General features: G+C 45.3%; 1 protein-coding gene across 1 annotated transcript; it reads left to right on the forward strand.

Annotated features, from left to right (window-relative positions):
* Positions 1-827: 827 nt before the first annotated feature.
* LOC115319326 lies at positions 828-8797 on the forward strand. The gene is made up of 3 exons (XM_029979256.4): positions 828-1059; positions 4216-4311; positions 7937-8797. Exons 2-3 carry the CDS (start codon positions 4236-4238, stop codon positions 8539-8541), a joined length of 681 nt encoding a protein of 226 aa, XP_029835116.1. The 5' UTR covers positions 828-1059; positions 4216-4235; the 3' UTR covers positions 8542-8797.
* The last annotated feature ends 3142 nt before the right edge of the window (positions 8798-11939 follow it).

Consider the following 11939-nt stretch of genomic DNA (forward strand, 5'->3'; position numbering starts at 1 on the left):
GAGTTGACGCTAAATCTTGTCAACTTCCCAGCACAGCACCGCTTACTTCTACTCAACGAGAGGGAGTGTGCCTAAAACGCGAGTCCCACTGGTGTGCCTGGCATTCCATTCCGGCGCCGCATCCAGAATGATCTCTAAGTGGAAGCAAATGACGTCACAAAAGCTTGAACTGGCAGATCTTGGAATCCTGGCGGTTGGTCGTAGAAGTTCCGGCAAAAAGCACCGGCAAAACATGGGTGTCGCTGTCATCACGGCGTCCCAACTTCTGTCTGTCGGAGCTTCCCTGGACTGTCAAACTGGAGTGTAACCTGCAGCAGAACAGGCCTCTGCCACGTTTACAGACGCTGCTGCGACACCGCCAGGATCGCTTCCGGCGACAACATGACACTTTTACGACGTCATCGGACGGAAATCGAAAGACCACTTTTTTTCCGGGTAGTAAACACACACCCGTCAGAAACGCTTTCCAGGCACTATACGTGTAATTAGGAGGAAGAGAAACGAGGCTAATAAATAAAGTTACTTCGAAAAGTAACGACATGCTCCGAAGGTCGAACATCAAAAACAAACGCTTCGTCCCGCTTTGGTACAGCTGTAGCAATCCTTACGTAATTCTAGAAACAAGCTGGATATGATTAAGAGAGACCTTACCCGGCGGTATCGCAATCCGAGCCATTCTCCTCTACACGAGCCAAGTCGTGCCCTACGCCGACCAAAATAACGTTAACCTTGTACGCTATGCCTTAAACACACAATCGCCGCCGGCCTCCGAGTAACCCTCCGCTACTGTCATGTGATCCGCATCGGCGGACGCGCAGAGTTGGCACATCCAGGCCGGCGGCTTTCCGACCTTTACGAACTAAACTTACAGTCTCGGCTGACGTGAAGCTTGAGCATCAGTAAAGAGAGAAAACAAAATCTTAGCATATAACCAGAGCGCAAGACACGGTCCTCCTGACAACTCAAGACAGTCCAATCCCTGGAGTGTCGTGTGCGTGCTCGTGGAGAACAACTACACACCCTTGACGTCAGTTTCGCGTTGTCATCCTCCGAGCATCGGTGAGTGAACCTTTCGTTAGCAGCTTCTGTGTGTCGTGGATAGAGAGTGGGTATGCACTGTAATTCGATTTCAGGTGACGAAGGTTAGCGATCTGTTTCGGTTTTCTCGCGATATCGCGGAAATTCAAGATATATGAAATTTGTGGTCCCGTCCGATTCTTTATGATTTAAGCCTGCCTGGGTCATAATTTTGTCATTTCGTGACATTGAAACCACTTGAGTCATATACCGTAAAAAACTGATGTAAACACATCTCTGGGCTTCGAACTTTGTGACTTAGATGGTTCTTTCTCCTCCCCGGGCATTAAATGGTGTCTATATTTCGTACAGAGAAGAGCTCGGTCAGGCTCCAATCGAATTCCGCCTCTGCAACTTTGTGTTATAATGGTGATCAGATATAAATTTACTTCGCTGAACGGAAGCGCCTAATAAACGGAGACGAAGACGTAGACAGAGACGAAGCTTTCCGATCTAAAAAAAAAAATGTTATGACGCACTGAGTCCCGCTAGAAACGAAACTAGACCGGCGGTGATCCCTTACATTCATAATCTGCCTCACAATCTAAAAGAAGTGGCTTCACACTTCCAAGTGCCGGCGGTGTTTTCTGTCCTAAGCGAGCCTTCTAATCTATGTCTAAAAATAAATGAAAGAAACAGAAGACGGCAAAGAGTGCCATAAGAAGATCTCAGAGCAGTTTATAAATTGTGCAGTATCAGTGGTATACATTCCTATGGCTTGTGGAAATTTGTATAGGCTTAAGCTGAGCAAGTTGGTTCATTGCTGGCCCCATTCACAAGGAAATTTGTATGTCGGAGAATCGGGAAGATGCATTAACGAGAGGGCAAGAGAACGTGCGTGGTCAATAAAACATTCCCCGTTGGGCAATCTGGCAGTGCATGCGATGGTAACATGCGACCCGGAATTGGCAAGAACACCAATTTTCGGGAGTTACGCAGATAAAACCGCCCGTGAAAGTTTCGACGCATTTCGCATTAGAGAGCAAGAGAAGGGCACATGTATTAGTGCGCCGTCACGCCTGACAGATACGTTTTTTTTTTTCACTAAACAAGCAGCCAGATAGGCGGTACTGATGGTATGATGATAAAACAAACTGCACCGACTTGACACAACAGAAATAACAATTCAATCAGACGTTTCGTCTCCCATACGGGATACATTAGCAATGAAGCCAAGAGGCGGTAATGAGAGAAACGCCAACCAGACATCGTATTTAAGGAGGTCCGCATACACTTCGGGAAGGAGGCCACGGCTGGAGGTACAAGCCAATGACATTCAAAGAAACCATCACGGCGTCCTAGTCAAGGACGTGATTTCGAACGTGGCCCACAAGCTCTTCAGAATTACGGTCAAATCGTTTGTTCCCGTTACTAGAGTAATTAGTTCAACTTAATATTTTGACAGGCTGTAAGTGGGGGAACCAATGAAGGAAACAATCGGGTGCAATGGGCACTCGGGTCTGTGAACTTTCGGAAGACCAACCACGCTCGAGGTCACTTCTTTGACGAGGATAACGTAATGGCTTCTTTAGGTGTTGCGTCATTGTTTACAAATGTCCCCACTACAGCGGACTGTGCACCCAGTAGGCTTCTCTCGGCGTAGCGTGGACGACACTTTCATAATTTTAAACAAAGACCATGTTAATGGCTTTCATTTAACTTTGAACAGCGTTGAACCGTGAATCCGATTCACACGTGAAGGAGAACAGAACAGCGCACTGTCTTTCCTTTGTCGTAACAACAACGAGCACACATAAAAAACTGTGTAAAGTAAAGATTGCGACACAGATAACTTCTTAAACTTCAACTCACATCATCCGGTTGAGAGTAAAAGAGGATTCTTAAAAACCTTGCTACATCGGTCCAACACATTCTTCTAATCCGGAACTACGAGTATCTGAAGATACCGTTCTTGTCGATTCGCTGTTGAAGCGACATTATCCTAGACCTTTTATCGAAAACACGCGTAAGCAGGTGGCACAAGGTGGACATCAGAATAAAAATCGTAATAGAGCAGGGAAAGTAACATTTCCATATATTAAAGGCGTTTCTGAGTCCACTTGCAGGTTCTTCGCCTCTTTAAACATCCGAACAGCTTTCAAACCCCATCTTAAACTATGTGACCTCGTTTCCAAACCAAAAGACAAAACCTTCCCAGAGTCCCAGCGTGGTGCTGTGTATTAAATGGAACTGTCCAGATTCTGACGCATCGCATATTGGGGAGATTGGCCGCAAACGTTGCACCTGTATGAAAGAAGACAAATGTGATGTGGCGAAAGCCACGCATGCCCCTAGGGCAAAGACAGCTGGTTGACCATTGGTGGACAACGGGTCACAGTTTCGATTTCGAGAACGCGTCTATCTTGGCGCGCGAACAAAGGTGAGGTCCACGAAGGTACTTGGAATCATGGAGCATCCGGAGTGATTAATCGGCTTCTAACTCCAACCACGGCCCCCTTCCCGAACTGTATGCGAACCTATCCAAATAGCTTTTCTGGTTCGCGGTTCTCTCATTGCTGCCTCTTGGCTTCACTGATAATGACTCATGTATGGAAGACGAAACGTCTGATTAAATTGTTATTTTTGTTATGCCAAGTCGGAGTAGTTTGTTTTATCACCTTCTGGAACATTTTTTGCATTCATAGTATGTTGTTTTCAATAGACGTAGACTTGTGAGTGCGCTTCGTCTCTGCCTACTTGTTCGTCCCTCCTTATTCGGCGCTTCCGTCCAGTGATGTACCAACTAGACCACCTTTCTATCATAATGAATTTACTTCGAAATTTTGGAACTTTTTGGGCCGAGGTTGCGAATATAAATCGATATAACATGAGACGTGACATAAGAAATATTCCTTCATAGTTTTAAAAATTACAAATTGCGATATATTAGAAGCGATTATATTTTGCAGAACGATGTCTTCTAGAAAAAAATTTAAACAAATCGAAATGTGTCTATTTTCCTGTAAAAAGTGTACCTTTACAAAAAAAAAAAAAAAAATCAGAAAAGCAGGTTTTTCTCAAAACACAATTGTAACCATAAAAGCAGTCATATAGTATTAGCGTACGTCTGTATATAAAAACGATGGACTTAATTTTACATGCAATCATGCAAAAGCTGTTTTTTTTTTTTTTTTTCAGAATCCAGAAGAGGAAGAAACATGGTATTCGACAAGGTCGCCCTCCTTTGTCTCGTTCTAGGTAGCGCCACGGCGCGTATTCGTCACGATGAAACAGGTATGAGCACATTGTTTTTTTAGAAATGTAGCGTTATTATTACGTCAATAAAGTATGTGTCCCAAACTTGGAGTCTTGGGCACTTTTTCATTCCCAGTGTAATGGCGGTAGTAGAAGCGAGGCATAAATGCAACCTGCGCAAGGATTACAGTCACCTTTCGCGTCACTCTAGGAATAAAAAACAAAAAAAAAAGTCCTGTTTGCTGAGTTTATTAGCTATATACTCAAATCTTGGCAGCGTGACGTCACGGTCTCGAATCCTGGAGTCTCGTGACGTCACGTAACTTGTCACAATGACGCGTGACGCCATGTTAGCTGCATCACGTGAAACCACGACCTGACAACGTGACACCTCGTGAGCCGGAATGGACTGACGTGTGTCGCGCGATCACGCAACCAGGTGACTTACCGGCCAGTGTCATCTGCACTCTAAGAAATAGGGGGTGTACAGGGGTACTCCCCTTTGTCCCATATGTAACTCCCCAAAATTAAATCTCGTCGTTCTGTCCACCGACGTCGAGCTGGCGATACCAACTTTTACGAACGCCTTGATGGTCGAGCGATACAACATGTTAAAATAACTAATGTACTCATTAAAGGCTACATTAAGACAAACAAGGTTTTTTCGGCCCAGCTGCAAAAACTCAGTATTTTGTTATTGTAGTCTTTACTATGTTATATCCGCTATCACGCCGCTTGTAAAAGATAGTATCGCCAGCTCGACGATATTTTGGGGAGTTACATATGGGACAAGGGGAGTACCACTGTACACCCCCTATTTCTTATAGTGTGGAAGACAAGGCCTGAGTATGACGTCATCGTTAGTGGATCCCCAAGCGGCAAACACGCTGAAGGTCGGCGAAGGACGCCGCAAAATGCCAGACGCTTCCTCCCATAGAGTTATGCACACTTGAGGTTCAACTGGCGCTAGTGTCTATGCGACTTCCGGGAGGCAAATTGAAGCAGACAGTAACCAGTCCATTTTTGCGGTGCTCCTGTGCATTCCTAGGGGAAAACGCGCGTGCGTTTGATATCTTCGCCGGAAAATAATATAGGCAACATTTGTTACTTTGGTCGCAACGAATGGCAGGTAACTTAATCAAGATTATAAAAGTGTAATTGCTTTAGTTACAGCTTTTTTCTTTACCACTGAACGATGTTAAATCTCGCTATATTTCAGGCCCAAACCTCTGTTCCATGGCAGGTATCTAAAACCAACGAGCGACGATTCTAAGCAAAATAACGTTCGAAAGAAATGTACAGTGTGTTCAAGGCTCAAAGCGATGACCCTTACATGTATATTGCTAATATGCCCACCCTTTCACTATATAAAAATGACCCCGTCCTGCATCTTTACGAGCGGTTAAAAGCATTTAAGGCGTAAAGAATACTCTAGGGGGCTATTAGAGGTGTCCTTTTATCATTTCTTATGTGGATCGTTTTTATCTTCCACCTGCTCTGTGGCGTTTCCCTATATTTAAAGATTTCGAGCGTGCGGATGATGTTTTCAGTGCAGAACAATCATTTTTGCACATATTCATGAGCAGAAATAATAAAGAGATACTTATTTATTGCAAATCGGACTATATTACGTGGCATGCAATTTATTTTGATCATCTGCATGCACAAGGAGTTACTGATCAAATGTTACTATGTAGTTTTTGTCGTCTCTTTTGGTATTCCAGATGTCCTTCGTTCGTGTGGCACGTATATCCCCCATGCTGGAAAGTGCCAACGTCGTGTTCGCGCTAGCAGTGTCCGACAGTGCATATAAATACACGTACTACCAACAAAGCTACTTTAGCATCGTTTTTAACGTCACGAGTTTTAAATGAAAAGGCCGTAACTGACCAACTATTTCGTCCGCATGACTGAAAAATGTTCAGTCTACCTGTACGTACGAATTATTCGTGATATTTGCTTTTATATTCGAGCGCAGAGAGAAAATGCATTCGCTTTTGCCCATAGAAATTCATTACCGGATGTCGATTTCCGATTGGTTGCTGTCTGCTTCAATTGGCCACAGCACACTAGCGCCACTTGAACCTCTAGCGTACATTATAATGACTCCGTCGCCAGCTGCTAGCGTCGCACTCGTTGTCAGACGCGCTGGCAGTCATGCTGACGCTCGCTAGGCGGCGCTGCTTAGATTCACTAGCCTTGACGTTTGGGGGCAGGCGTAGACCTCGTCTTCAAGCTGGTCTGTTGCACCAGCCAGGTGACCAAGTGGCCATGGATTCCCGCTAAATTTAGCTGATGAGGGCAAGGTACGGACACGGCGGCTCGCCCGCCTCTCGACTGTTGTTGCATTAATATATGTATTCCGGATTAGTACCACGCTGGAATAACTTACGCGATTGAACTCACGGAATAGTTGTCGCGAGTGATCTCATTCCCATAGTGATTTTCTACAGTTGTTACTCTGGCAGGCCAGATCTTCCATATACAGTGGCTCTGACAGCCAGAGTGATCGAATTATGGCACTAGATTTCCCAATTTCGCGCTACCACGTTTATTCAATAATCGATGTATAAATATAGTGTGAATGTACGCGGTCTAACATTTATAATGTAAGGTTGCATTGTTGCGCATAATTTTTGTGAAGTATGCAATTTTGTTTTATGTTTGTGCGTTTTCAAGACGTATGATTTGTTTTAACCTTAGTATTTTTGTGCAGGTTTATTTTGTTTTTGTATTTTGTATTTTTGCTTACTGGGGATCAGCGGAGGAGTCCGATGTTTGTCATACCGTACACTACAAAGCTTGTTCCTTGAGTCTCCATCATAGTCGATGTAAATAAAGGTATTATTTATATTATATTAGGACCAAAAAGTCTCGCTATGAATTCATTTGTCCAAGCTACCTTTAACACTCTGCATATCAATTGGAATATTACATAAATTAAGATATTTATGACCAACATGGCTCAAGTGCCAATTATACTACGCACTCGTTCACTCTCATTTACATTACTGCTCATTAATTTGGGGAACGACAACAAGAAGCAACATTGAAAAGCTACTAGCGCTCCAGAAAAAAAGTGATCTTGATCCATCTAGTGTCTTGGTCATGATGATCACACATATGCTTCTATTAAAAAACATCGCTTGATTACTGTACAGCAATTAATACTTTTGAGCCGTACACAATTTATCTTTCATTATCTCAAAACTGGAACGGATTTATTTTACACCCAATTTCCGCTAAGAAATACTCGCTACAACGTAAAATCTGTGGAATATGCTAAAGGGCGAATACGTACGAACTATCTTCAACAAACATTTACACTGCAAATTTCCCAACTTCTATACATGCATCATCTGATTCTAGATATGGCTGAAAGAGTAAAGATGACATCAGAAATAGAATAAATGTTAATGGTTTCCATCATAAATAACATACAGCCCAAAAATCTATAGGCAATATCGTCTTTGTTTCTTCTTAACTAACTTGTGTGTGATTTGTATTGGTTGAAACGCTCTGGAGCCTGTATAGGGGCACAGGTCCTTGGTAAGGTGCAATTATGCACCTTTTGTACTTTCCACACCCCACTTCAAAACAAATGAAATGAAATGAAGTACTTCTCAGCGGAAATTCGTGTTTTTCTTTTTTAATGTCATTGCAGACAAATGCCCACCACTGGACCCCAACTGGGAGGACAAGCTGGACGAGCTTTTCTCGGCACTTCCGGCGGACTTCCACGACGCGATTCCAACGGGCGTTTTCCAGGACCACGACTCGGACGTCGGGTTCACGTTGGGGAACTCCAGCTTCAGCGGTCTGGCGGGTCTCAAGCCAGATCGGCCCTACGAGACGTTCTGCAGGGACAGCGAGAGGGTCCTCCAGTTCAGCCTCCGCGCTACGGAGTTCCTCCAGCTGTCCATTCCATGGACCATGTGCTCTGGACTTAACGGGTCCATACGCACCGTCGCTCCCATGTCCAGGATCGAGGGACAGATCCTTGTGACCAAGACGGAAGGCGCGGCGAGCAAGTGGGTGCTCGAAAGTCTGGAAATGGTGCGGCTGGAACGGCAATACATCACGGTCGACGGCATGGGGCCGGGAGTGAAGACTGTAATGCGTTGGGTGGATGCCCTGATGGGTGGGATGATTAGGGTTATTTGGGTAAACATGTCGCCGATCGTGATTTCGCACGTTCTGGTCGAGACAGCAAGGCAGGTAGGCATCCCTTTGGAATCGACGTTAAAAAGCTTCCACTACGATTCCTAAAAGTGGTATAGCGGTGGAAAAAAAAAACAACATTGGCAGTCTTTTCTCGAAGTTGCCTCTTCCTTGTAAGACTTTAACCGTCACCTGAAAAGGCACTCCGAACGTAGTCTTGACCATTTCCGCCAAAAGTGGCGCCGGCTTGCGCCCGGTAATTGTTTTCTATACTGATCGCACTAAACCGATCTAAAAATGTTCTCACTGTTGGGTCATTTTGAAACATTTTGTTTTCTAAATAAAATTCCAGAATGCTTCTCAATGTGTGATGTTTGAACTTCTCTTTCAAGTCGAAAACCGTTCACCTTGAAAACATGCAAAAAAAAAAAAACGTGTATATTTGAGCATAAAGGGCACAGAAAAGAGGGAGCGATCTCGTCTACGACAAAGCCGATCCTGCAGACGCCATTACCTTCAGTGTGTAGTAAACAAGATCTCGGCAAATTGATCATGAAGCAAGTTCAAACCAAGAATTGTTCCTGCTTGAGCAAAAGGAATCCAGTGTTTAACCATTCGAGCAAAAACAAAAGAACGCTTAGCCGCACTAACACTGAAGGCGGGGTTACACTGCTTATGCACAATACAAATGTCAGTCTGCAAACCAATTCGAACGCAAGTCACCACGAGGTCCATGCTTCGAATGCCGCATGGCAACGAGTTCAGGGAGAAATTTGGCAAGCGACATTCGAACCACGGTGTCTGATGTTTGGAGACCGCCCTCTGTAGGATGTCTAAGCAGTGCGACCCCGGCTTAAGAGTATGACGTATCCGTGACGTCACTGATACGTTTATATAAATAATGGGCAGACGCAACTTTCGGATGCTGCCTGTTTTTGATCATTACTTTTCGCTTAGCATGACCCCCGCTAAGCCTAACTTTTTTGTGCCGCTCCCTAAGTATGCGGACGCGGTTCATTTCAATTCTGTTTCAAGCTTTTTCATCCGTTGTCTTGGAATAGAATCGTATTTTTGAGATCAAAGCGGGGACAGAAAGGAACATTCATTTGTGAGTGTCGCTAGATATCTCTAGGCTCCGCGGAGGCGGTCCGGTGACTCTTCGGGAGAAATGCATGCATCGGCCACCACCCATTCAGCGAGCGTGTGCGTGGGGCGAGGAAATACTGTTTTGCACCTAATAGAGCAATGCCTTTCCCAGCTTCAAAACCGCCAAGAGAGTAGGCGACAACCGTATGATAACCGAACGCGATAAAATTCCGCATGGGGTGTGCCCAGAATGCTAGGCCATACTGCCACACTGTGACGATAGGAAACGCGGCATTCTATTCTCCTGCCTGCAGCATGACAGCGTGCGGATGCAATTGCTGTCTTAACTTAAAGGGATACGGAATCGAAACTTGAAATATAGAGAAAACATCAAGAAATGAGTTCAATATGATCAGCTAAGCCTGTAATGAATAATCGCACGGTCGTATTTTGAGCACATGGCTATATTTTATGCTCTAAATGCCGCGATTTTGGCGAGCGCTTCAAAATCAGCCATGGAGGAGCGCGATGCATCTCGGGAGATCCGGCAGACGTCTTGACGTCATCATGCCTCGGACGACCAAGCGTACCGTAGTGACGAGTTTTGCCACTTGGAGGCGTCAACGCGTTACAATCTCGCTTTGTCGAAGTACCCAAGGGCTGTAGATATCGCGGGGCCAGCACGCGCACCAAACCTGAGAACAACCGAAGCACGCGTTTGCACGTCGCGCGAGAGCTGAAACCAAGGTGGCTCACTTCGTTTTGGCTCTTTCCACCAAGACGCCTCGGTATTGCGTTCAGGCCTAGGCAATCTATACCAGTGAGCGGACATACCGCTGCGGCGCTGCTTTCAGAGGCATGTTGTCGTCACGACATTCCATTGAAGCTTCATAACCAACTACCAGGTGGTTTTTGATTATCGTTTAATTCACTTTAAAATATGTTTTTTTTTTTGCGTTTTCTAGCGCAATATTTATGTTTCTGTGGTTGTGCTGCTACCTGCGTCGTGTTGAAACAAAGAAATGAGCTCCAGAATTTGGTTTCCGTACCCCTTTAAAGGGATTGTCCGGTCGAAACCGGAAGTACTTAAGTTGTTGCGCTCGTTACATTGAGGGAGCCTTCATATAGACAAACGTCATTTTTATTTTGGTATATAATATCCCGTTATTAACTAAACCTTTCATGAGCCTATGTACGAAATTGCACCCTAAATTTCGCCATTGTCAATGGCTGACATCCGTAAGTGCTGCGTGACGTCACAAAACACAAAGGTTTGTCGGATGGGGGGGATAACAAGCGTTGGTCGACGGGTGTCTTGTATTTTGTTTCGAATTATATAGTCTCCTAGGTAGTACCCTACTGAAACACGGTTCTTTTAATGCAGTTCCCAAGCACGTGCAGAAAAAGTCCCGCCTTTTAGCAGGATATTACTCGCAGACAGCCATAAGCTTCGAGAAAACGTATGCTGTTTCGCGCAAACACAACTGCGACGGACGCCAATCGAACTAGGGGCGCTTGCAAAGCAAAGGATGCAGATTTCGCCTCTGAAGTGGCACAGCTAGGTACACGAAGCGGCATCTGGGCACATATTTCGGCGGATCCACTGGATCGGTGATGAGGCTGCGGGTCGTTCCCCCAGAGGCGATGTCCGCGGGCCGAAGGCAAACGGCGAACCGTTCGAATGCATGTCGTCACTTGACTTGGACGAGCTTGGTGAATCGTAGTCACGCTCCATTTTCACACGCGGGTCAAACAGATAACGGGCTGCACGCGTGCTAAATACAAGTTCTGGTATCATTTCGAGATGGCCTAACTGTTGGTTTCGGTTTCGCTGCATAATCAAGGTCTGTTCGATTCGGCCAGGAAGTTCTGGTCGTGGCAAAAGCCCCTCAAAGGGAATCTTTGCATTTCGACGATAGGTTCGCTGCATCAGGATGATTTTACGTCGGGAGTCGCTGGCGGCAGCGCGCGGTCGGTATACCGGTCACCTCGAAGAGGAAGGCCTGACGGTAGCGTCTTGGCCAAGACAGTTATAAACGACCGTAACTTCAGCGTCAAGTTGAAGCGAGAATCGGCAAAAATGCCGATTCTCGGCGTTTTTCCCAGGCCCGTTGGTGGGCGTCCACAGATACCAGCGGACAAAGCATGCAGTATTATGCTCAGCTACGGGGACACGCGAGTGTCAACGCACTAAATCCCAGACCTCTGAAATGTATCGGATCTTCAGTATGCATCCAAGAGCAACTGAAGGCGGGGACTATCATGAGGGCAATACCTTTCCTGTGTCTGTAAGTAAGAATATCAACACTTTGGATCTCCGCATAGCATCAAAAAGAAACAATTTACGCGAGCCAATATTTCAACACTCACCACAGGAAGCCAAACCTACGCGAGCAGGTGCCCAAAACGCTTTCAGAATA

The sequence above is a fragment of the Ixodes scapularis genome, unplaced genomic scaffold, assembly GCF_016920785.2.
Source record: "Ixodes scapularis isolate PalLabHiFi unplaced genomic scaffold, ASM1692078v2 PGA_scaffold10__122_contigs__length_95168666, whole genome shotgun sequence".
NCBI lineage: Eukaryota > Metazoa > Arthropoda > Arachnida > Ixodida > Ixodidae > Ixodes > Ixodes scapularis.